General features: G+C 37.9%; 1 protein-coding gene and 1 pseudogene across 1 annotated transcript in view; both read right to left on the bottom strand.

Moving 5' to 3' along the window:
- Nucleotides 1–22,014, bottom strand: part of CRISPLD1 (cysteine rich secretory protein LCCL domain containing 1) — a 44,801-nt gene extending 22,787 nt beyond the window's left edge. Inside the window, exons 1-2 of the mRNA XM_008710814.2 lie at nucleotides 21,645–22,014; nucleotides 20,359–20,678 (exon numbers count right to left, since the gene is read on the bottom strand). Of these exons, the coding sequence (XP_008709036.1) occupies nucleotides 20,359–20,616 (258 nt within the window). The 5' untranslated portion in view covers nucleotides 20,617–20,678; nucleotides 21,645–22,014. The remainder of the gene's footprint in view (nucleotides 1–20,358; nucleotides 20,679–21,644) is intronic.
- Nucleotides 22,015–24,967: 2,953 nt separating this feature from the next.
- Nucleotides 24,968–26,950, bottom strand: LOC121101656 (annotated as a pseudogene).
- Between the last annotated feature and the right edge of the window lie 775 nt (nucleotides 26,951–27,725).

The raw sequence follows: 27,725 nt of genomic DNA, 5'->3' as shown, positions 1-27,725 counted from the left end.
ATTCTAATTAGGAAGAAATAGGATTGTAAGATTTTCTAACATTTTACAAAATTCTACCTAAGTGGATGAAGCTATGGTCTTTTCAAAGACATTCTGAGAAAAAAGTCTTTAAATAGAGAAGATAAACTTTTTCAAAAACAACTGAAAAATATAATCAATGTTGCAATATCTAACAAATGAAAAGAATATCTAAATAATATAGAAATAATGTACTAATTCATTATTACTTTTTGCAAAATTCATACAGTTTTAATGGATTTCCAAGATAAATGCCAAAGACAAAATTGGTCTTTGACTATCATACTATTAGGTAGCATAATCAAATGACAAACATCAGTTCATGATACAATTTGTGATTTAATATGGACTTTCAAAATCTTCATTGCTTTCTGACAAGTAACAATATTATATAAACACAGTGGTTTGAAAAGGCAATTATGTTGAAAGTCCAGTCTAGGCTAGAAGTTCTGGTCTACTTCCTACCATTGAAAACTAGAAATAGCTTGATGAAATTATTTTTAAAAATGATCTTAGCATTTGCAATAAATTTTGACAAAGGGGATTTCGCAAACATTCTTGTTTTGAGACACATATATCTGCATACCTAACTTCGAAAACCACCCTTATATATCCAAACCTACCTCAGTCCTGAGCAGTCAATGGCTGTCAGAAATAATAATAGCATATAGCTCTCAATGGTATTGAAAACACCCTTTCCCTAGTGCTGCAAGTAAGGTCATTAGTCATAAATTTTCCTCTCATTTTCTTGTATAGGCAGGGTAAAAATAAGCTTGCATTTGTTCAAAGTACTTCAGTGGGTAATTAAAATATACGATACACCCTGGAAGAGTTTTCTTTCTTATTTAAATTATGGACTTTCAAATTTGTCTATTGATTATGTCAAGTTTGGTTTCTGTTTACTTATCCGTGACAATAGGAAGCTAGACTAAGTCTCTTCAATTTCTTTCAGCTTTAAAATTCTATTATTTTGCACTTGTAGTGTCTTATAGAATGTTCTGTGTTATTTACTGAGCCCCATAAGAACTTACAAACTGCAAAATGATCTTTCTGATGACAATTAAGGGGATTGCTAACTAAGAAGCAAAGTCTGTTTTGTGATTAAAGATTGGTAGAGGACTTGAATAGGCATTTTTCTAAATAAGAGGTACAGATGGGCAACAGAAACATGAAAAGATGCTCAACATCACTAACCACCAGGAAATGCATATTGAAATAATGAGATATCACTCACACCAATCAGAATGGTTAGCATTAAAAAAGAAAGAAAGAAAGAACAAGTGTTGGAGAGAATGTGGAAAAAAAGGAACGCTCCTGCACTGATGGTGGGAATACAAATTGGCGCAACCACTGTGAAAAACAATCATGAGTTTCCTCAAAAAAACAAAAATAAAAATACCATACAATCCAATAATTCCACTACTGAGTATTTAACCAAAGAAAACAAAAACACGAATTCAAAAAGATATATCTACCCCTACGTTCACTGCAGCATTATTTACGATATTCAAGATGTGGAAGCAACCCAAGTGTCTATCAATAAATGAATAAAGAAAATATGTTATTAGAATACAATGGAATATTACTCAGCCATAAAAAAGAATGAGATCTTGCCCTTTGCAATAACACAGATGAACCTAGAGGATATTACACTAAGTGAAACAATTCAGTCAAATAAAGAAAAATACCATATGATTTCACTTATCTGTCGAATCTAAACAAACAGAAACAGAAACCGACTCAAATGCAGAGAACAAACTGGTGGTTGCCAGAGGGGAGGGATGTGAGGGGAGGGGGATGGGTAAAGTAGTTGAAAGGGATTAAGAGATATAAACTTCCAGTTATAAATAAAGAAGTTACAGAGATGAAAAGTACAGCATAGAGAATGCAGTTAATAAAACTATAATAACATTGTGTAGTAACAGATGGTAACTATACTTATCATAGTGAGCACTGCCTAACATATAGAATTGTAGAATGGCTATGTGTACCTGAAAATAATATAACACTGTATTCCAACTACACTTAAATTTTAAAAAAATAGAATTAAAGTTGTATTGTGACTTACAAGATTGCAAAACCAAAAAGGTTTCAGATCTTCCAATTATGAGTCTAGAGAAGAGCTCAAATGTTACTGAATCATCTCTATTAAAGAAAGTTTCAATATTGTCCAAAACAGATAAACTGAAACTTAATTGAATATGACAAGAATATATTCTCAGTAAGAAGTTAAAACCAGGCTCCCTTCAGCTTAATCCCAAAAACACAATGGTAAAACATTTGAAATAAGACATAGACTTCTACATGTAACTTTTCTGCACAGCCAAAAGGAACAGGATTTTTCAGCTAGCTAACACATTTTTGTAAAATGGATTTATGGATTTCCAAGATATAATGTACGTGTAATGTCCACGTAACTTTTCTGCACAGCTAAAAGGAACAAGGATTTTTAGCCAGCTCATGAATGTAGAAGTTGCTAAAGAAAACCAAAGACATAAAGAATTACGTCTTTCTAAATACCACTTATAAAAGATAATTCTTGCTGTGCCATCACTTCTGGAGAAACAGGTTTGTAAATTATCCATCATGTGTCAAAACTAAATGCCTCCCCAAATCACTGTTGTGTCCTCCTATTTGAATCAGAAAGTACAATCCAAAAATCTTATAGGGTAAGTTGTCAACGTGATCCTCTCAACAGCAATAACCTGATCTTCAAAAAAGAATCCGTTATTCTATGCAAGTCACACATTTGACAGTTCACCAGATTTCAGATTTAAATTCCAAGTATAATGCCTCATTATAAATTTTTTAAGCCACGTTTTTTGCTCCCTGTTGGTGGTATTCTTCAGAATTACAATGAATAAAGTAACCTCAGTGAAACAAGTAAATATGCAAGATAATCAATGCCGAAAGATATCACAAAGATGACTTTTTGTGATAAAGTCATCTGGTATAAAAAGCACTATGGAAATCTGCAATGACACATTCCTTACAAACTCGGAAATTACCGCAGGTGTTTAACTACTGTGCTTCATCTGTCTTGAAAAGACTTTGTAGTGACAGGGAAAATGTACAAGGCTCGGATTTCAAAGGGAACACCTGTGTTACTGGGCACAGAGGCCGGGTACTGAGAAGGTAGCATTACCTCCGGGCAATGCACTTCTGATCTCCTGGAAGTTACAGAGATATGAGCAGATGTGGCAGTACTTTACTTAAAACACTTTAAAACAAGGACTTAAAACCTTAAAAAAGTAGCAACCTGTAATTTAGGGAATTGCCTCTTCATTTCCTTAAAATTGAAATATTTTTGAAATGGAAATTTAATGTGTGGATAAACACACAAGATGATTTCAGTAAACCCGTAGTTTCAATACAGAGATACTGAATGCATGACACAGGGAAGATTGCTGCTGTGAGACAGAAGAGCCATTAATTCAACACAATCCTTACACAGAAATGTCTGCTGATTCATTTCATCTCACTGCCAGTGCCCTCCCCAGTCTGGCCATAACTTAACTAGCTCACTTATATCCCACCTCTACCCACAGGGACCCTCAACAGCTGACTCTCTGAAAGTTTAAAGGGTTTATGAATCACCAGATCTTTTTTAAAATGCAGATTCTGGGGGCACCTGAGTGACTCAGTCAGTTAAGCAGGTGACTCTTGATTCTGGCTCAGGTCATGATTTTGGGGTCCTGGGATCGAGCCCTACACAGAGCTTCTTGCTCAGTGGGGAGTCTGCTTGAAGATTCTCTCTCCCTCTCCCTCTGCCTCTAGCCCCCACCCCAGGAGTGCACACTCTAAAATAAATAAATAAATCTTTTTTTTTTTTTTAATGCAGATTCTAATTTGGCGGGTTAGGAGACAAGTCTAAACTATAATATTTCTAAGACCTGGTGCTAGGACCATACGCTGAATAATCACACTTACAGTTCCAAGGTTCTAGCACCTGTATAGTTTCTTAGACAACTGAAACCATTAGAGATTTTCCCCAAAAGGAACTGTCCTTTTTCTGCTCTCCTACTTAGTTACTTAAACTTTATCCTTTCACCAAAGTCCTGTTGACAATCTTTCTCCTTTTGGAAATCATTCCAACTACAATATTCCATTTATCACACTCTTCTCTGAACCTTCTTAAACATGTAAGTTACCAATTACTATATATTCCCCTTGATCTGTCTCCATTTTTTTAGGTCTTAATTCCCAAACTAGAATTCAAAATAAAAATTGTATCTCACTCTTTTTTGGTGTTTTCCGTGGCTCCTAATATAAAACATGGCAGGATATATATGGCCAGTATGTACTCATCAGTTATCTCCTGTCTCACAGCTGTCCTGGAAATGAGCAATAATTTTGACTGAAGACACAGGACCTAAGTTCTCTGCCTCAAACATACGTGTGTGATATAAACTCAGATGGAAGGGTATTCATCAAGTACCTATGCTAAACAGAAGGTAAACCTCTAAAAATCTGAACTTGGATTATTTTTGTAAATGTCATATCTTTGTATTAACTTTGTGATTAATCCAAGGCAATGATGCTTTCATTATTTTTATTGTCATTTAAGAGAGGAGTAGTTAATAATTTTCAAGACTATGTTCTAGATGTTTGAGAAGACTTCAGTATTTAGGGAAATCCTTTAGTAACTGGACCAGTACCATCTATTAGGTCTTTAAGTCTCCATTTATAGCACTGGATCAATTAATAAGAATTAACACCTGTGTTTTAATTTATTTATAGCTCATAAAGTTTAGATAGATGCAAGATTGATCATTAAGTCAAGCCTAGAAAAATATATGATAGGAAAGACAAACTCTCATAATAAATCACTCTATAGTATCTACTTATGTATTAGTTTATATTTTATATTCCAATAGTTCAATATAACGGGCTTTGAAAGTAAATAAAATATTAATTGTTTTAATTTATTGTACTTAGGGATGCTTTTCTAGTTTTCAGAAAGAAAGAGATGGGTTAACAAATGAAAAACTCTTCTTAGGCAAATTAGTAAAAGAAAAAGTTGATGGACACATAGAAACCAAAACTTATAATTTAACACCGTAACTTCAATTTAAACCAAACGCTAATACCAGAAACATTTACATGATTATGTTTACATAGTTTTAATGAAACTGCTATAGTAAGTTGCTCATTGTTCCTATAGTGAAAATTCTGTGTTAACTTTTCACTAAGAATTCCTATCTCAAGAATGATCAGTTGTTTTGCTTCCCAGCAGTGAATAGGAGCTATGTAAACATGGTTTACTGTTTTCCTTGGCTGCTAGGAAACTCAAAGCTACTTTAATAACCACAGCAATCAGGTTTTTAGGTGTCCTTTAGAACTAGGGCTTTAGCTTTTTCTTCTTCAATAATTAAACAATGACTAAGAGGATGATTTTAAGAAATATGTTTTTCAAAAGTCCTTATTTGAAAATCTGAGAAAGAATATTGTGTTACGTATTCTTCATTTGTTTCCACAAAGCAATTCTCTATGTCCCAAAGGGCTCAATCCTACATACTAAGTTACTTCAGGCTCTCTTGGCCCCTGGATTGCAATTGGATTTGGCTAATGGGAGACACAAACAGGAAATCCGAGGATGTGAGGTGAATTTAAGTCTGCATTACCTCCTCACCAACCCTCTGCCTCACTGTGATGGTGGCAGTGTCCTGTCACACAGCCCTACTTCCAGACAATAGTCCTCACCAGGCTGTGACATCACCATTCAAGTTTGGAAGCCCCCATCCCTTATGGCTCACTTTAGTTCTGTCCACAACTCTGCATATAGACCCTCTTTTTTTTCTGGTGAATTCTTGTTATTGTGGCATTTGTTTCCTGCTAAAAAAATAATATTTGAGAATAAAAATATCTCACAGAATTTATATTAGCAAACTGTCTAACATATGACCTGATACCTATTAGATCTTAATAAATGTTCTCATATTCCCTCATTCCTTTAAGAATCTGCTTAATTTGCTGTGATTTGCATAGGCTTTTAATGGAACATTGCTGATATTCATATGACTAAGGAAAAAATTCAAATCCAAGATATTGAATGATTGAAAAACAAGATAATCAATCATTGCCACCTAAAGTCCCAAAGGAAAAGTAAAGAATCCCCTTACAATTCAAATTTAACATGATTAATTATACAAAGTTCAGAGTAAGTTATTCCTAGCTTTGCTTTGAGTCTATTGACAATCAACTTTCAAACCTAAACACTTTTGTTCCTATTAAATTTCTAAGATGATATTTCCACTGAAGCTTAGGTAAGTTTAGGTAAGATGACATATACATATATGTCATACATATATATATATACATATATATACATATATCATATCATACATATATGATACACACAAATACATACAGGAATAATTTAAAAAGTGTTCACAAACCTCAAGTTTAGAAATCCATTGTAATAATTTCCACTTACAGAAATCAAATGGATACTGCCAAATTATGTCAAAGGAAATTTCTTTCGTTTTTTAGATATGAATAGAAAGATGAGTAGTGTTACACTGCTCCAGTCTGTCTGAATTGCACTTGAACAAGGTTCTTTTCATTATACTTAGGAAAAATATTTCGCCAAATATCTCCATATAGAGGCTTGGATCAGTTTGCTTTTTTAATTCAATAAGCCAACATATAGTACAACATTAGTTTCAGATGTAGTGTTCAATGATTCATCAGTGTGTATAACACCCAGCGCTCATCACACCACGTGCCCTCTTTAATGCCCATCACCCAGTTACCCCATCCCCCACCCACCTCTTCCACAACCCTCAGTTTTTACAGATCGTGGCTGCCAAGTCCTTGCCTTCAAATCAACTGTACGCATATTCTCATATCAACCCCTTTACTTTTTTTTTTTTAAGATTTTATTTATTTATTCGACAGAGATAGAGACAGCCAGCGAGAGAGGGAACACAAGCAGGGGGAGTGGGAGAGGAAGAAGCAGGCTCATAGTGAAGGAGCCTGATGTGGGCTTGATCCCATAACGCCCTGAGCCGAAGGCAAACGCTTTAACCACTGTGCCACCAGGCGCCCCTCAACCCCTTTACTAAGAAGGTTCTCATCATCCAAATGTTCTCTTCCAGACTCCCCACCACACAATGACTATAACTTCTTCCAAATACTATTTCAAAATGTACTTCTAAGAAACCTTTCATGATTACTACTTTATTCTGAAATTCTTTAAGATTTATATGCACTTTAAAATATATTAATTTGTACTTATTACCACATTGTGATTTACATCTCAAAATCAGTGGCCTGGCAAAAGTTTTCTCATTCTGCTCCCTGTATCTCCTGAGTCTCCCTACTTGCTGAGGGGTCTAGACATCCTCACTTCATGAGACAGAGTTGTCCGTAAACAAATGTAACTCTCAAAGTCACTGAAATCTAGTGCCAATTAGTCACCTGTCATACTTATGAAAGAATGATTTTACCTAACCAAAATGCAACTGCACTTACAATTATAAAATAAAGTACAAAATAAACACAATACTTCATTAAAAAGAATGTTTTTGCAATTTTTAAGAGCATTTGCTTGTCAGAACAGAATTAATCAAATCCTTTTGCATTCTACCCATTTAAAACTGTTGTTGAAACCTAATCATCTTTTCATTTTTCATTTTTCATTTATTCATTCCATTTTTTCCTGTTCCAACTAGCATGAACTGAGCATGCAGTATCTGTCAGCCACTCAGCTGGGGAATGCAAAACTTACTAAAGCACAGGCCCTTCCCATAAAGTAACGGGAGGTTAGAGAAAGAGACAGGATGCAAATGCCAGGGGCAGAAGCAGATATGAAATGCTATGGGAGCCAGAGAAGAACTCTGTATGGAAGGGTTTAGACAAAAGCAGATTCTTAAGGAAGAGGAGAAATTCATTAGCGAGAAAACCAGGAGCGCATAAGGCATTCTAACATGGGCAAAGGTGATCAAGCTTGGCAAGATCTGTACAGCATCAAAAAACCCAAGGTGTATGGAATCATGACATAGATGCTCCATGAGACAGTGATGCTTTTTATTTGTTTAGTTCTCCGTGTTCACAGAACTTCTGGTTAACAGACCTCTCCGCTCTCTCTTTCTAGGCAGGAGTTCTGATGCTTTTACTCCCTCTCAATCCAGAGCCCTGCCCCGCCCCTCCCCCTAATACTTCTAGGGCTTTGGTTTCCCTTCTCTGGACAACATCTGATCTCACGATAGACGGTCAATCATTCAATATTTCAGATATGGATGTACCATGTCTTGAGGAAATATAAGATTCAGTTTTAGGTTTTACTCCCAGGACCTTCATGGTATTGCCCCCTTCACGGAATTCCTTTATATTGTCTGATGTACAGACACATACATGGGAAAGTCTATGAACAGAAACTCTCATGCTCATCCCTGGGTCTTATCTAACAGCTCATTATCCTTTTATCTAGTTGCCCCTCCATATTTGCCCAATTCGAAATTCTACTTCCTCCCTCCTCACTCATATGCCCTTTATTGTTTATCTTATCACTGACTGCACTTCTCTTGTCATTATCTCACAGAACTGTGCCATTAGCTAATTTTAAGATGCCATTTTCCATTACTCCTCCAATTAGACTGATTTAAATATTAGGCGTTGGGGGATTTTACTGTGCAAATGCCTTCATCTTTTTGGTTTCTAAGTACTTCTTGAAAGAGAGTGAAAAGGAGTTTCTGTTGTCCCGCATTAGAAGTTACAGCTGCTATCTTACTAAAAGGAAAAAGTGAATGTAATAGTCAAGGAGGGGAAAAAGAATCTGAATTCCAGAGTCAAAAAGAAAGAATCTGAATTCCAGAGTCAATGTTTCATGTCCTTCAGGGAGCCTAGAGTCTATTCAAACTGGGGTTCCCCTATGGTGCTGCCCCATCACCTGGGAGCTTGCAGAATATCGAGACCCCCGCAGACTTACTGAATCAAAATCTGTATTTTAACAAGATTCCCAGGGGAGTCATATGCACATTAAAGTTTGAGAAGTGCTGGATTAAAGCACCCTATTCCCAAAATCATACCTAACGGCTTTTCTAATGAAAACACTTGCCATCCTTAATTTCCTGATGATTGATTTCAAAATGTTCTTTGTTAAAAACTTAAAATATAAAGCAGCATGACCTACTAAATAATGTCCATATTCATATTTTGCTTTTGACATTGATGAGCTGCCAATATAGAAAATATGCTGCCATTTCTCCAATAAATTAGGTGTAAGTAGTTGACTGAACCACACCTTATTGAGTCTGTTAACTACTTAAAAGAAAAAAAGTAAGGTTCACCAGATCATGGTTCCAGATTCTTATCTTTGGTAAGTTTTAGTAGCCCACTATTTCAAGTCACATATTTGGACTGCTCCCATAATTTCATTTTTGGAATCCCCATACAACTATCTGTATTTAGCATTCAGTTTGCAATCTGAACCCCAAACATACTGTCTCATCTGTATCTGTACTTGATCAGTATTATGTAGCACCTGAATATTTCAAAACTCAAACCCCACTAACATGCCTTTAATCACCTCTTTCTCATCTCCAGAACTTGTCTAGTCAAATGTCTTCAAAGGTCAAGCAGATGACATCATAGAAAGTGGCTGAAAAAGAGTAATGTGACCTATGGCAAGTCAGAGCAAGAATCATTACTTTAAATCTCCGTTTTTTGGAAACATCTTGACAGACTATATAGTAAACCTTCTCTATATCTATTGGATTTTTAAACATAAAGCATTATGAATGAAATGAGCTGAAAACATCTCAAAACATCCCATGCATTTGATTCCACACAGATTGTTATGCAGTATGTCCATAATTACCATCTCGTAATGTCCTATCTTCACACCCTCATTCCTGCCCTCTCAATCTCTGCTGATGATCTTGCTTTATAATTTCACTGGGAAAAAAAACAGAAGCATCTGCATGAAAATTTTCTTCTCTCTTCTTCATCGAATACACCAAACTGTCTGCTTCTGAACCTACAGCCACAGTCTTTCCTATTACAATAAATGAAGTGACTCTGTATATTTTCTCCCTCCCATTGCCAAGTGCTTTCTCAATTTCTTCATTCTTATTAACCTACAAACATACTCTTTTGAAAAAATGAAAAAAGGCCCATATTCCCCTGTAGCAATAGGTAGTTTCCTTTCTCTGATTTCCTTCACAGCAGCATCACCTTAAAGAGTTACTTGAGGTAACTTCTCTACTACCTCTCCTCCCATTCTTTTCTTCCCACTTCAGTAAGACTTCCGGTCAGACCCCACCATTGAAATTACTCTTATCAAGGTCACCAATAACCTCCATGTTAACAAAACCATGATTGGCTTTTCTTCTTTATTTTACTCAGCCTCTCAACAATACTGAAACACTGACTTCTCCCTTGTTGAACTCTCTTGTGGCTTCTGGGACATCAGTCTACCCTGTCTTTTTTTCCAATCTTGCTGACCACTTTTTCTCAGCTTTCTCTGTTAGTTGCTCCTCTCTGTTCAGTCTCTACATATTGTGGCACCACAGGGCTAAGCCAAGGCATTCAACTCCTGTCCATAAAAATCTTCTCCTTGGATGATTTTGTTCAGTCAGTTAAGATGATTCCTAATAACACCTACATAATTTCCACATTTTTATCTCAAGTCCCACCTCCCCATTAACCATTAAAACCCAGATGAAGATGGCATTTGGCATCACAATGAAGCTTGGCCAAAAAGGAACTCCTGATTTCATCCTCACCTACTCCTTTCTGCTTCTCAGAAAATGCTTCAACTATCCACCAATGTGCTTAAGTAAAACCTATGAACATCCCAGATTTCTCCCTATCCTTCACCCTTCACATTAAAGTTATCAACCACACTGTCGCCAATGCCATCAAATCATATCTTGAAACCACATATCTCTCTCCATCTTTACCACTATTACCCTGGTCCCAGTCACTATCCTCTCACACCCAGAATATAGCAATGGCTTCCTAACTGTCTCTCTGCTTTCAGCCTTAGCTCTTCTTCAGACCACTCTCCATAATGTAGTCAGAATAATTTTTGAAATGGAAACTGACCAGGTTAATCCCTTGCAAGAAATTTTCCAATGGATTTCCATTTCACTCAGCATAAAATCCAAATTTCTTCTCACCTATAACCCAAAAGGACTTCTGGCCCAGGCTTTTAAGTCTACCTCATTTTCTAACACTTCCCTCATTACTGAATAAAGTTCAGTCACACTAGCCTTCTTTGTGACCCCTGAAAACTCCCACTTCATTTCTGACTTAGAGACTTTGTGTCCAGTATTCCCTTTGCCCAGATCTCTGTATTTTTGTTTAGCTGACTCCGTCTTGCAACTTAGCTCTCAGCTCAAGAGCCACCAACTCAGAGAAGACTTCCCCAACTACCCAACAGGATTAGCTCCATCTCTATCCTTCTCTATCATCTCATTCTCCTTATTTTCCTTAACTTGTTGAACCTTTTATACACTGACATATTCTCCAGCATCAAGAACAGTGCCTGCCACAAAAATGCTCAATCAGTATTTGTTGACTTAAATACTTTCACAAACACAAGTTTATCAACAACAAATTGGTTTAATCAATTATAAAAGCTTTTCTGTAACTTCTTAAAATTTTGAAGGCAACAGATATATAGGAAAATAAGGAAAGGGTTACTTAGACATACTGTAATACCTGAACCAGACAATTTATTACCACTTGAATTTCTTCTTCCAATGAACTAGATATTATATATATGTATGTATTGTACATAATAATGTATAGGACATATATGTCAGTTTTATAAATATTTGGCTTTAATTGAATTAGTAAATCATTAAAAATATGAGAATTTAAATTTTAAATTACGTATAATTATTTGGTTGTTAAATTCCTAAAAGGACTGTGTAAGAGGACACAGCTGAACAATAGCAAAGAATGTTCTTGAACTAAATGTCACTCAATTATGAATTTTAAATTATTATAAATGATTATTTTGTTTTTAATGAAGTTATTCGGTAAAGGTAAAAAAAATAATTACTCAAAGAAATTGCATTTTCCTATTGACCATCATTATAAATGTGGGATATGTTCCCTAATTGAGTTACATCTTCTAAAACTAAGTTGAAAAATTTTGGTTAGAAAACAGTTAAGAGTGCAGATACCACCTGGTCCATAGAAAATGAAACACACATGTTTAATGAATGAGTGAATGAAGGTGCATGCTCATTTGTTTCATCCCATTCTGCCCAGTACCCTTAGACCACTATGACTTTACACAAATTGGTTTACCAGACCTTCAATTCAAGGCTCCTCATTTTACTTAATCTTTAAAAGCGACATCTAACCGAGCTGATCATCATTTCTGCCTTTATTCATTTAGCTTCTAGGACATCATGCTCCCAGGTTTTTAGTTGTTGTTATTCTTGTTTTTTCCTAATTTTCAATTCCCTTTGCTGTTTCTCCCCCACCTCCCTACCTCTACACAGTAAAGTGTGTCAAGGGCTCAAACACCTCTATGTATACTCACTTCCTTGATGATCTCCTCTCTCTTCATGGCTTTAGATACCATCTAAATGCTGATAACTGCTAATTTTATGTTCCAGATTAGACTACACCACATTTGTCTAATTGCATACTTGATAAATTCACTTGTATATTTAAGCTAAATCTTAAGTTTAATATGTCTAAAATTGAGCTTTAGTTTTCTCTACCAAAAGTTGATCTATCTACATTCTTCCCTATCTTAAAAATATGGTAACTCCAATACTTCTAGTTCCTTAGGCAAAAACTATACAGCCATATACCACATCCAAAATCTGTTAACTCCAAAATGAAATAAAATCCTAATGATACATCCCATGGTAAAGAAACTGGTGATTACTGGATAAGAACTGGGCCACTGTCCTGTTCTGCTTCTCATGCTAACAGTCTCATTCTCTGTTGTTAATGGAGGAAGTAAGAGAGTAGACTGGCTTTTTGGGAGAGGAGAGAAAATCACGTGGGAAAACAGCAGGCATCCTTATCCTGGCAAGTGAGGAGGCAGAGGTTTGTTTCACCTCCTCTAATCTCTTGGAATTTGGTTGACAAAATGGGTATCAAGTAACTGGGGGACTTCTGGGATCTCTGTAACAATTCACGAAGCCACTCCAAGTTGAAAGATACAGAATCTTCCCCATTGATCTTTAAACTAGAATAGAAACACCGTCCATTTTCAAATAACTGCAGCAAGGAATTGAGTGGATTTAGATCTTGCATCAGATGCAGAAACTCCCAGCCTACCAGATGCCCGGTTCACCAAGGCAATTTCATTAATCTTGCAACAAGGCTTCCTTGAATTTTTCAAGATTGATGTTATGATTACAAAGCGTTTAGTGTGTATTCACACTCTTGCCACTTCTCACCACCATCATGGCTACCAGTCATCAGTGTTAGATGGATTATTGCAATAGCTTTGCCTCCCTGCTCCCACTTTTGCCCCACCTCACACCACCAAACTTCTGTTCTCAACAAAGCCAGATGATTCTGTGTAAGTACTAAATCATGCTATTCCTCTGTTCAAACAATTCAAGTGGTTTCTTATCACTCAGACTGACAGTGAGTTTCTACAACAATCTAAATCTGTCCTTCTCAGTTAAATCTCTGATCCCATTTTCTACATTACTTCCCACCCTGGCTCTGTGTCAACCACATGGGCCCTTTGCTGCGTATGGTGATTGAGGGTCTTCACACCTATTCCAGGCAAGGAAGAATGTTTGCTGTGTTTACTTCTGGGTCCTAGGGGTGCCTGCCATATAGTAAACCTCTAATACCTTCTGAATGAAGGAATAAATAACAATAACAATTTCAAATTTTGTGGCATTTTCTGGCTTTGAGTGCTCCATTCTCCTCCTAAAACTATTTCTCTGCTCTTTGCTTTCTAAGACCCCAGATTTGCTGTTTACATTTAAGGAGGTATCTTTAATCTCCCAGAACTCCAGGGTAATAACTAAATTATATAAAACTGGACTATGTCACTTTTTTCCTATGGGTATTGCCATTGACAATGCAACTTCTGAAAAAAAAATAGATTGATTTTAAGTGCCATCGTCTTTAAAAAACAATAATTATCTATTCAAATTAAGGTTTTGTAAATATTTTACTTGTGTTGACCAAGATACTGAGAACCAAATACAACTTCATTATATCTAAAAAATATTAAGATAAAATGCTTTAGGAAAATTAAATAAGCTATTTTAAATACAGAATAGAAAACCTTAATAACGTTAAATAATGATAATATTCTTTGAACCAACAAAGATATTTCATATACCTTAAATGAATGAAGATTATATTGTATATCAATAAAAGATACAAACATTTAATTTTTGAAAATTGCCAGGCAGGCACCAACATACAGAGAGAAAACTACTGCTTTTGGAATCAAGACTTGTAACAAAACCTTCATTGATGTGAATTCCTGCCACTTTTAGCAAAATAAAAAATGTGCAAACATGGAGCTTTGGGTAAATGAGTTATGAGGCCATCATTTCACTACCTGCATTTATTCTGGATACATGTAACAAGTGGCAAATAATGTCAGAAGATATAGATTTATGAGAGTAAACAGAGCAACTCACAAGATAAAGATAACTCTTTCAGGTTTGGATTCAGACTACAGACAGAAATAGGGCAGATCCCAGACTAGCTTCACCCTGTTTAGCAAACTAGGTTGTCTCATGTCCAGTTTCTATGATTATCTGCCACACTAAAGTACAGGAAAAAAACAAGACCAATAACAACTTGACGTCCCATGTTAAACATGGCCTTAGAAAAAATCTAAGTGACAAACTGGAATCAAGTTATTGCAACATGCACCATGGACCAAAAGCACCACTGGGTGTTTGGCTCAGAGCCTCTGGTTGCCTAGCAAAAGGAGAGGCATCCAGATGTATTTTGTTCTACATTTGGAAAAGTGCTATGCCAAGGTTCTGCCCATAGTTTTGCCCGTATGTGAAGTGAGAACAAGCAGGCATAACCACCAACCCTCCCAGCAGAGTGTCTGTCAACAGTTCCCTAAAAGACATGGAAATAGTTATAATAGCGGAAAATGGCTTATATAACTGGCCATGTGTCCTTTTTTAGGTAAAGTGTTCTGGCTGCTAAACACATTGTAGACTTAGGTACACTTTGCATCACAGTGAACTACTTGGGATTTCAGTCACTCTATAGTGTTTTAGGGGCTCTATGTTAAAAATTTGTAGCAAGAGGTAAATACACATTAATGCATTTTAGTATTTGAATTCCAGAACGTTTGAATATATTTATTATTATCTCAGTAGCTCCATATTACAGGATAATTTTCAATGTAACATCAATATTTTAAATATTGAATTATTTGAAACATTTATTCCTTCATCTCTAGCATCTCCAATTTTTATGTCAGTATCTCTAGTGTTGCTGATATCCTACTTTCCAGAATTTTTAATTCCTCTTTCTTACCTGTCCTCACATTTACCTCATATATAACCTCTTCTATCTTTCCACCCATCCCTTTGTTCAACACATATTTGTTGAACTACCAACCGTATTCAATCAACAAATATTTACTGAGTACTTCTATGCATCAGGCACAGGGTTATAAACATTAATAAGGTATGATGATTACCCATCCAGAAATTTAAAGTGTTGGAAAGGAAAACAGACATGTAACTATTTAATTGCAACAAAACCGTTATACTTTCAATAGGTTTGAATAAAATACCTTAGGAGTACAGAAGTAGTAGGGCAGAGGAATGGGTGCACCAGAGAAAACCTTGCAGAAAGACAACATTTGAGCTTAATCTTGAATAAGAGATTATGAGGAGGAGACAGAAAGCACAGACATTCTGGGCACAGAAGAAATTGATGAGCAAAGAGGCAAAGAGACATGAAGAAGGACAACCACCTTTACGAACAGTGAAAAATAGTGAAAATAGTTCAGTGTGAATACAGATATGGATATACACAAGGGAGTTGAGGGCCACGGGCAGAATTGACAGCATGTGCCTCCTTTAATTAATCAAGGTGGGCTTCACCTTGTGAGCATCCAGCAGTCAACAGAAGTTTTGCACAGCTGAGTAACCACCACAGATTTGTTTGAGAAAAAAGACAGATTTAGTAATAATAAGGAAGGCGGACTAAAGTAAAAAATAAAGTAGGAACAGACTGGTACAGTCTGCTGGGTGAGAAGCTGTGGTACCAATCCTGAGGTGAGATAATGAGCAAAGGTTAGGATAAAATGGAAGAGATGGATTCAAAAGACATTTCTGAGACAGAATCTACAGAATTTGGCAAGTAACTGTGTATTTATGTTTGTGTGTGTATGTTATGTGAAAGTGGGAGGAATGAGAGCATGGTAAAAGTTGGGGGCATGGGGCCAATTTTCTGTTTTGCAGGGTGTTTTGTTTTGTTTTGCTTTGCTTACAGAAGACTGAGCAGATGTTGATGAGATCCACTAAGAATCCCGGAAAAGAAGTAGGATCACGGGCAAGGGTGGAGGGAAAAAGGTAAGGCAGTTCATTTTCTTTTCAGACATCTTAAGCTTGAAGTAACTGTGGAGTAATACCACATGGGGATGACCCAGCAGTCTGTGGGAAATATGAAAATGAAGCTCAAAGAGACGACTGTTACATGGAGATATATACTAGCTATGGACTATACACCATCAATATACAGATGGTATTTAAAGTCAAAGGAATAGATAACGTCCTATAGGAAGGGAGAAGGCCAAAAGGAAAAACCTAAGAAACAAAGTTTTACAAGACGAGCCGGAAACAAGAGCATGTTGATGAAATAACCAAAAAAATAAAACAACTAAATGATAAGGTGAAAGAAAACCCATGGAAAGGAAAGGCCTGAAAAAAGAGAGTATGTGCAACAGTATCCAATATCTTATCTCCTTTCAGCTTGTGGTTTTATTCTCTGTATCAATTTTACCATTGAGAAAAACAGTACCCAGAATGGTTGCTGACTGTCAGAGTTCACATACCCATAAGCAGCTGAGGCAAATGTGAACCTGCGGCTATCGGGAGCCAAAGCTAGTAGTTTTTCCTTTAAGAATCCATTGCCTCTTTCAGTAACAGTTTCCTTTGGTGACCTAAGAGCTGCAGTTTCTCAACTTACCCTAAATTAAATATGGATAATCTCTCTCTTTAAAGTGTTTGTCTGAAGTAAAAATTGGTAGGACTTCTTCATTTATGAGCTTTCAGATGGAAAGCCAATCAGGGAGCCTTTCCAAGCATCACTGGTTTCAGTAATCAATAATTCATTTCTCCCCTTCCTGATTCTGCCCCAGGTCATGCTTGTTTCAACCTCTTCATCCAGAAGTTTTCCTGGAAACAGGACTTGTCTGTTTCTCTTCCTCTAGGTGAGATATGCCCTCCACTTTTTGCCACAATTCAGGATACTGACTACCTTCCAGGAACACCATAAACCCCATCTTCCCCACTGATTAACTCTCACCATTAGGAATATTCCATTATTCTGTGCTCCCTTGGCATTATTTACACACTTTAGCAGAGAATTTTATGTCCTTGTTTACTTGAATATTTTCAAATGTGTCTATTCTTCCTTCTCAATCAGCCTATAAGCTCTTCAAGGGACAATGTGGTGTTCCAGAGCCAATTTTTAACCCTATTAGTTAAATGAGGATAAAAGTAGGGGTAGGGATGTGATGTTAATAAATGTGGACATAGTCTGGCTGCCATAGGTTCAAGTAAAAAGAGTACACAAAAATAAGCACCAAGCATAAATAAGGTAACTGGCTATTCACATTTTTAATGTGATTGACACATAGCGTACAAGTAGACAAAGTGGTGGCACTTATTGCAGATTTTACAGGAAATAGCTCTTTAAGCCAAATTTTAATTTTGCTTTCTCAGAACAAATACACTTTTAAATAACTATTTGAATAAATAACATCTTCACAAGGTTGATCAACAGCTGTACTTCTATTGCTATGTAATGCATAAGTCAACAATATTTCAAATAAAATAGTATTGTTCTTTTAGACTTTCCCCTTAAATGTGTATTCTAGAAAATGTGTTCCAGTACAGTTGGGCAATGAAGTCCTTTGCAGCCCAGTTAATGGCCAAGACACGGTTCCAGTGCTAATAGTATCTAAGGGCAACACAACATAAACCCTGGCTGGTTTCTAAATCTACATTTCAAGGATAGAATGAAACCAGTGAAACTAAAAAGAAACTCATATAAACACCCCAGACTAGACATCATACAATAGGCAGTTATTTTCTTTGGAAGCCCAACATGAAAACGAATCACTGAACTGTTCTTTCATTATTTCCATATTACTTAAAACACACACAAATATTCTCAGGTTTCTTTTTGTGGATTCAAACTCCCAAGTTCTTCCTTATTTTAAATAAAGCAATGGAATACCTATCCACATGGAATAAGCATACAGTGGCCTACTTGGAAAGGCTCCATAATTGGCTCTTGCTCTTTGAAAGCTCACAAATGAAGAAATCATAGAATTTTTTACTTCGGACAAATGCTTTAAAATATACAAAAAGTAGAAATGTGAGACATTACAAATGTCATAGCCTGCACAGAATTTTGAAAAGAGTTAACAATTTCCTTAGGTATTTTATTTAAACATTATGGGGAGACATAAAATTAATTATTGGTCATAGTCACATTTACTGAGACCTTGCAATATGCCTCATAATGAGCTAAACTTTACTTAGGTTATCTCATTCAATCCCCACAAAAACCCTCTGAGGTGAGTACACATGCTAGACATGAGGGAATGGAGGTAGAGAGAAATTAAGTTACCCTAGGTCACATAGCTAATGGGTATCAGTGACAGAATTTAAACCCATGCCACCTGATTGCCAGGCCCTGATTCTTAACCTCTGATGAGTTCTCTTGAGTGCAACCTACTTTCTTCAGGGTAAATTTTCTTTCTAGTGAAAGTTAAAATAATATGCTATATTTTGAAATGGGTAATGTTAACTTAGAACTTCCATATATCATGAAAGTTGTCTCGAGAATACCCATCAGCACTAATGTGAATGCAGAAAGAAGAAAATTAGAATGCATTAAAATTAACTGTACGCTACAACTTATCCAAAGGAGAAATGTGATTCCCAATGTTCATTGTATAAGCATGGCTATCACCAGTGATTACTTATTATCGATTTTTGCTAGTACATTCCTAATTTTAGTATAATAGATATACAAACTTTTTTCTAAATATTTAAGGTATACAGTAATACATTAATGAGTTATATCCTAGTAGCCTTTAAAAAGTAAGTTTGTGGGGTGCCTAGGTGCCTGAGTCGATGCATCCGACACCTTGATTTCGACTCAGGTCATGATCTCAGGGTTGTGAGATCGAGCTCCCCGCAGCAGGCTCCACTCTGGGCAGAGAACCTGCTTAAGATTCTCTCACTCCCAGGGGTGCCTGGGTGGCACAGCGGTTAAGAGTCTGCCTTCGGCTCAGGCCGTGATCCCGGCATTCCGGGATCGAGTCCCATATCAGGGTCTTCCACTATGAGCCTGCTTCTTCCTCTCCCACTCCCCCTGCTTGTGTTCCCTCTCTCGCTGGCTGTCTCTATCTTTGCCAAATAAATAAAATCTTTAAAAAAAAAAAAAAAAAAAAGATTCTCTCACTCCCTCTCCCACTGCCCCTCCCCACCTCTCTAAAAATAACAAATAATAATAATAATGTAAGTTTGTTTCCCAAACTTACTACTTTAAAAATAAATATGAGGTTATTAAGGATAAGTCACTTTTTTTTAATCTTTGAGCTTGCTTTCACATGTCAAAGTGCACAAATAAATCCACAAGAGAAAAAAAAGCCATTGCCAAAGCACTGCTTAACATAAAGCAACCACAGAAATGTACCCTTTACAATGGGTCATTTACATATTGGTAAGAAGCAAGGACCCACTGGAAAGTTATCAATAATCCAGAAAACTGCTTTAAATTATTGGTCCTCGATTTTTCAGATCCACCATTCATAAGTTCCATCAGTTAGGAATTACGAAGCAATTGTTCTACTAAAGCACTTAAAAGCAAATGCTTCAGCTGTTCAGCATTTTCAGTATAGGAATCCTCCCGGTAAGAGTAGAATTTAGAGCTTTTAGTAGGAACATTGCATCTGAAGGTATTTAATTCTACTCTGAAATTCAAAGAGCTCTTAGAATAAAGGGAACACTGATTAAAGAATATGCAGAGGAAGATAGCCTCCAAGAAAATCTTTTTTAAAATTTCATACAGGACAAATGGTAAAGATTAAATAATAGCACGAGGAAATTTAACCAGGAAGACTGAAAGCATTAATAAACATTTTTGTACATACCATTTGAAAAATTTCCTTACCATATACTGCATATTAGATGCTGTTGGGTACACCTGACTTCGTAATTTATTATGAAGGTCCAAGATACTCTGCATGTCATTGTCTGTGATGGCCCTTTTTCCTCTTTGCTTGGCCATCCACCACTCACCATCCTCATCCATGTACTTCTCCAAAAGTTTCTCCAATAAAGTAGCATTAGGAACTACCATGGCTGGAATTGCTCTAGCCATGAATAGCACTGTGGTTACTCTGAGCCACTCCTGCGCGGTACACTTCATAATGAATGATCTCAGGATTTCCCCGGGAAAATCTCCAAGACAGGCTCTTCCACTCCTTTTGGCTATAACGACATGCAGTGTGATTAAGGTGAAAATCTAGGCAGATATTAATTTTCTAATAACAAAAGTAAAATAACAGTTACAAAGGAAGTGTGCCAGTTTGGTTTGTTTATATAATGCCAACAAATGGACATGCACTTTTTGAAATAACTGTCTCCAATCCATTTTTTCCTCCAGAGGAATTTTTACAATGCGTTATTTTCACAAAATAAACAACTATATGTACTAGGACAACATGCATGAGGCCAAAATATACGGCAAAAGTAGCCCCGAAGAGTCCAAGCTTGAAGTTAATTTCTGAATTGAAAGGCTTGAAATGGCTATATATTGCATAGAGCCTCAAAGGGTATTATCTACCTACAGGGTTTTCTATCAATCTAGAGGTCCACGTTTCTCTCTCTGTTTTAAGGTATTATTTTGTACCAGTGTACTATCTCCAGTTCGCACTCAGAATGTCCGCAACTGGCTGAAATTGACGTGAATGTTTAAAAGTACAAAATGTCATTCATACATGTATCCACGGGTACATCTTAGAAGGCCCACGGAACTAATGCCCAAGAATGGTTTGGGAGGAAGTGTCCTCTTACCAGGCGCAGGGCAAGAAGAATTCAATCATTATTTCCTGGAAAGTGTGTGCCCAACCTGCGGCCCGCACCCGATAAAGCTAACAATTCACCAGCAACTTCAGCTTTTCCTCCCACACACCGCAGGCGAACACTTTTCTCTGAACCCAAACGGAAAGCGCGCGACAGGAGGAGGAGGAGGTGAAACCCACAGTCACTTGGAAGCACAAGCACCCGCAGGTCTCCATCTCTGCAGCTTTCCAAGCAGCCCACTCACCCTCCGTGCCCGCCCATTCTCTACAAGTTGGCTTTTTTTTTTTTTTAAGTGGGGTTTTAGAAGAAAAAGGTAGAGAGGAAAAGGTGGGAGACTGACGACTCGGCGATGCGTTTTAGAAATGCCCTTACCTCTCCAGCGTGAAGTTCCCTACGAGAGCGGAGCCGAACACCACCGCCGGCCTCCCGCAGCCGCCCCAGCCTGCGCACGCGACTGCACACACAGAATCCGATCGGGAACGACCGGCGCGCCGCGCGTCCTGGGGCGACGAGGGCGCTGAGAGCAGACGCGAGCCTGGGCCTCCGCGGCTCCGTTAGGACCTGCAGCAGGCGTAGCGCTCCCAAGTTAGAGCCTGAAATTGGGGCCGAAAGGGAGCTGCCGGGCTAGCGAGCCAGGGTGGGCGCCCGAGTTCCTCCGAGCGCTCTCCGCAGGAGCAAGGGGCGGGGACAGGAGCGAGGCTGGGAGGCAAAGGCTGGCGGCGACCTCGCGCTCCCGCTCGGTGCAGCCGCGGTGTGCAGAGCCAGGCACCGAGCGCTTCCGCCGCTCCCGCGAGCTCCCGGGCATTTATTGCGGTCCCTGCGCGCGCACGTGACGTGAGCGCCCCTCCTCGCCCACCCCCACCTCTACCCAGCCTGGCCCGCTGCCTGCTGCGGAGCAGGGAGTAGCCGCCCTGCTTCTCCCCCGGCCCAGCAAAGCCTGTACTCTTGGCCTTTGTGGGCGTGCTTTGGGCTTCAGAGGCCCGGCGTGCGGGTCTGGACCCTGTGGGAGGCGAATGCAAGGAGGGCCCCAACTCCTCCCGCCCCTCACAGCTCCTCTGCTTCCAGAGGTCTTCTTCCTCGTGGCTTCCTGACGAGATGCTACAAGGACTTTAACAACCCTAACAGAAAAAGAAGCGCCCCAGAAAGCATGCAGAGGGACTGGGGATGGGTTAACACCTCAGATCTTGGAGATGCAGAAGAGGTACTGGGGGGGGGCGGGATGGGGAAGGAAGGCTTTTGCTTTTATTTCTCCAGGAGATCACTTCTGTTTCCAGGACCCAGTGTCTAAAATTGAGAAATTGTTAAACCTTCATGATGACCAGATGGACAAGGGGTTTCATAGACTGATGTAATGATCTGTCACTTGGGATTGTCTGGACCGTTGAGAGTCTCACTTCATGGATAAAATAGGTGGCATTCGCTTCCCAAGGTGGCCAGAGCACTTTTTTTTTCTTTTATAATGATGTAGCTATTTTTGGAGTTGATACATAAAGGATACCCTAAATTAATTTATCAGTGCTATATTAACAGGAATTCAAAACCCGGCCCTAGAGCGGATAGTGAAATGAGTGCCAATTTCCCTGTTGTCCGTGTTATACCCGGAGTAGGAAAATAACTATCTTTAAATTCACGAAGGTTCACCCTACTGAATGTGGTACTGCTTCTACGGGTCGGTTTGTTTTTGGTTTTGTTGTTTTGTTTTGTTTTGTTTTGTTTTGTTTTGTTTTGTTTTAGGAAGCATTTTTTAAATTCATTTACCTTTGCTTCCCCTTCTGTAGTGAGTCATGATTTTCATTCTTTATTTCTAAACGCTGCAGTATATAGCATATGATCAAATGAGGTAAAACATTTTGATAGTAACTCCCAAATCATCCCGAGCTGCTACCTGTCTCTTTCCACAATACAATTACACTTTATCAAACCTAAAAACTGACATTTAAGCCTCAGGTGAACTTGAGACCTTGTTTCCTCTCACAACAACAACAACAACAACAAAAAGGAAGCATCACCTATCAGAAGGGCACAGGAGGTGAAAGCTTTTGGTGCACGTATGACTTTCATAGAAGTTTTGCAACTTTATAGCAGTTTAAGCACAGAAAGACTGTTGCTTTGTACTTTTCAAGCAGTTATTTATAACTCTTCTGCACAGGGTTCAGAAAACTGGCTTTCCTTCCTGGAAACTACAATTTTAATATAGTATTGAAAAGTGTGCTGAGTATCAAATAAAAAAATCTTGAAAGTAATAGCATTACTTGAAACATTTTCAAAGTGAATTTAAATTGGGAAGAAGGGAAGTAAGGTGATAAGGACCCGAAGTTAAATGCCTTGACTCTTGAATGTTTGCATCATAAGGCTTTCCACACAATATACAAATCAGACACCTAAAGGTTTACGTGAAAGAAAATAAGATTCGGTTTTAAAGTTTTATTTCCAAACTCTCCAGACTAGGAAAAAAAAAGATTTTATACCTTGGCTGGGCATTTAAATTGGCTTCCAATATGATACTTCAGGTCATTTTTTTAGGTAAAAGAATGATTCGAACACTCATTATAATAAATATTAACATTTTGCTAATACAGCTTGTCATATCTGGTTTAATATATATGCCTGAAATGTTCTGAAGAGAAGTGACAATATTCTTGAATACTTAAAGATGATACTCTTTACATTTTTATTTGTGGTTGAGAAATCTGTACATAGAGCGAACGTCTTCTCCACACTGAATTCATGTAAAAAGGGTACTTTGGTTTGTGGCTAAGGATGTTACTTATAAAGCCAGGGTTGTTTTTAGCATGACTACTTTCTTGTGGCAAATGCTGTTGATTGCCTAACCAACAACCAGCCTTCCACTCCTTTCTTCCAAGCCTCCAGTTTACTGAGGGTGGTCACCCTCTCACACCCTATCCAGCTGGCATCCTTAGGAGGTGAATGTTGATTATTTAAAGCCAATCATCACAATTTATCCCTTCTGGCAGCGACTGATTTCGCATGGACATGTCATGCAACCCTGGCTACTGAAAGGATGGAAGAAATCTTCTTAGATATGAGGAGAAGGGTTGGCAAGGTTTTCTTTTGTAATAAAAAGAGATACAAAAGGAGAAAATGTCCCTGCAGGTGTTGATAAGTTTGTGAAATTTAAAGATACAGGTGTTATTGTGCAAGTAAGAAGGGCAAGCCTGAGAGCAGAGACCTATCAGCTTGGCTGAATGCATGGACAAATAGTGTCTGAGTCTCTTTGCCCTTGACCAGTCACTGAACACCTGCCTACAAGAGATAACGGATGCCTTGTTTAGGCCATTTTGACTTGGGTATTCAGTTACTTGCAGCTCAAAGTACTCTAACAGACATATTCCACAAAGAAGATACCTTCCTCTGGCAATGTCATTTGGTCCATGCTGCTATCATTTTCTGCTAATGTGTATGCTTAGGTGCTATCTTTAAATATATTCTTATGTGTTTTCCTATCCCTGCCCTTGCAGAAGTAGGTACAGGCATACCTCAGAGATATTGTGGTTTCGTTTCCAGATCATTGCAATAAAACAAGTATCTTAATAAAGCAAGTCAGATGAATTTTTTTGTTTCCCAGTGCATATAAAAACTATGTTTATACTACACTATAGTCTATTAATTGTGCAATTGCATTATGTCTAAAAAACAATGTATGTAACTTAATTTTAAAATATTTCTGAAAAATGCTAACAATCATCTGCACTTTCAGTGAGTCATAATCTTTTTGCTGGTGGAGGGACTTACCTCAGTGTTGATGGCTGCTGACCCATCAACGGGGTGGTTATTGAAGGTTGGGTTGGCTGTGGCAATTTCTTAAAACAACAATGAAGTTTGACACATTGATTGACTCTTTCATGAGTGATTTCTCTGTAGCATGTGGTGCTATTTGAGAGCATTTTACCCACAGTAGATCTTCTTTCAAAATTGGAGTCAAGCTTCTCAAACCCTGCTCCTGCTTTATCTACTAAGTTTATGTGATATTCTAAATCCTTTACTGTCATTAAAAAAATAATCTTTATAGCATCTTCACCAGGAGTAGATTCCATCTCAAGAAACCATTTTCTTTGCTCATCTATGAGAAGCAACTCCTGATCCATTCCAGTTTTATCATGATGTTGCAGCAATCCAATCACATCTTCAGGCTCCACTTCTAATTCAAGTTCTGTTGCTGTTTCCACCACATCTGCAATGACTTCCTCCAATGAAGTTCTGAACCCCTCAAAGTCATCCAGGAGGATTGGAATCAACTTCTTCAAAACTCCTATTGATGTTGGTATTTTGACCTTTTTCCATGAATCACACGTGTTCTTAATAGCATCTAGAATAGTGAAACCTTTCCAGAGATTTTCAATTTATTTTGCCCAAATCCAGCAAAGAAATCATTATCTATGGTAGCTATAACCTTATGAAATGTATTTTTTAAAATAATAAGATTTGAAAGTCAAAATCACTCTTTGATCCCTACACTGCAAAATGAATGTTGTGTTAGCAGGCATGAAAACAATATTAATCTCATCGTACATCTCCACCAGAGTTCTCGGGTGGCCAGATGCTTGTCAATGAGCAATAGTATTTTGTGAGGAATCTTTTCTTCTTAGGATTGGTCATAACAGTGGGCTAAAAATATTCAGTGAACCATGTTGTAAACAGATGTGCTATCGTACAGGCGTTGTTTCATTTATAGAGCACAAGCAGACTAGATTTAGCATCGTTCTTAAGAGCCCTAGGATTTTCAGAATGGAAAATGAGCAGAGGCTTTGACTTAAAGTCATCAATTGCATTAGCAATTTCTAGTTAACTAGAAAGTGAGCCTGTGCTTTGAAAGTTTGAAGCCAGGCATTGACTTCTCCTCTCTAGCTATGAAAGTCCTAGATGGCATCTTTTTGCTAAGAGAAGGCTGTTTGTCTTCATTGAAAATCTGTTGTTTAGTGCAGCCACCCTCACTAATGATCTGAGCTGGATCCTCTGGAGAACTTGCTGCAGCTTCTACATCAGCACCTGCTGCTCCACCTTGCACTTTGATGTTATGGAGATGACTTCTTCCGTAAAACCCTTACACCAATCTTTTCTAGCTTCAATTTTTTTTCCTGCAGCTTCCACACCTCTCTCAGCCTTCAGAATTTAAGAGAGTCAGGGCCTTGTTCTGGACGAGGCTTAAGCTTCAGCAGAGTGGTGTGGCTTATCTGCCCCCCTATTCAGAACATTAAAACATTCTACATACCGGCAACAAAGGCTGTTCTGCTGTCTTATCATTCGTGTGTTCACTGAAGTAGCACTTTTCATTTCCTTCAAGACCTCTTCTTTTGTATTCACAACTTGGCTAACTGGTGCAAGAGGCAAGCTTTTGATCTGTCTCTGTTTTCAACATACCTTCCTCACTAAGCTTCATCATTTCTGGTTTTTTTATTTAAAGTGAGAGATGCGGGGCGCCTGGGTGGCGCAGTCCTTAAGCGTCTGCCTTCAGCTCAGGGCGTGATCCCGGCGTTCTGGGATCGAGCTGCACATCAGGCTTCTCCGCTGGGACCCTGCTTCTTCCTCTCCCACTCCCCCTGCTTGTGTTCCCTCTCTCTCTGGCTGTCTCTGTCAAATAAATAAATAAAATCTTTTAAAAAAAATAAAATAAAGTGAGACGTGGTGATTCTTCTTTCACTTGAACACTTAGAAGCCATTATAGGGTTGCTAATTAGCTTAATTTGAACATTATTGTGTCTCAGGAAATAGGGAGGCCCAATGAAAGAGAAAGAGACCAAACAACGTCCAGTCAATGGAGCAGTCAGAGCATACACAACATTTCTTAAGTTCACAGTCTTATCTGGGCGTGGTTCATAGCATCCTAAAAGAATTACAGTAGTAACATCAAAGATCACTGATCACACATTATCGTAACAAACACAGTAACAGTGAAGAAGTTTGAAATACTTTGAGAATCACCGAAGTGAACAAATGCTTTTGGAAAAATGGCCTGATAGCCTTGCTTGTCACACAATTGCCACAAAACTTAAATTTGTAAAAAACACAATATCTGTAAAGTGCAATAAAACAAAGCACAATAAAATGAGGTATGCTTGTATATATTTATCTGTATATATTCCCCAGTATATATTCCCCATCCACTGTATGGTTTCATGACCCTCAAACCTGAATCTCAAGTCAAGGCCCTGGCTGTTCTGGTAGCACATCATTGATAAAACCATCCTCCACTAGGGAATGTAAGAACAGGATTCCTGTCTTGTTTTAAGAGGTGGAATTAGTGTAGCGCGATGTTTTAAAGCATGGAATTTTAAATCAAAATGCTAGAGTTAGCTCCATGACCTGTTACTAGTTGTGGGACCTTGATTATGCTACTTGGCCACTATGAGCCCATGATCTATTCTCTTTAAAAGGAAATAATAACAGTAGCTATCTTAAACTTTGTCACTTGTGTAGTAAGATGAATTAATGGGG

The sequence above is a fragment of the Ursus maritimus genome, unplaced genomic scaffold (assembly GCF_017311325.1).
Source record: "Ursus maritimus isolate PB19 unplaced genomic scaffold, ASM1731132v1 scaffold_9, whole genome shotgun sequence".
Classification (NCBI taxonomy): domain Eukaryota; kingdom Metazoa; phylum Chordata; class Mammalia; order Carnivora; family Ursidae; genus Ursus; species Ursus maritimus.
This window is presented reverse-complemented; position numbering and strand designations above follow the sequence as displayed.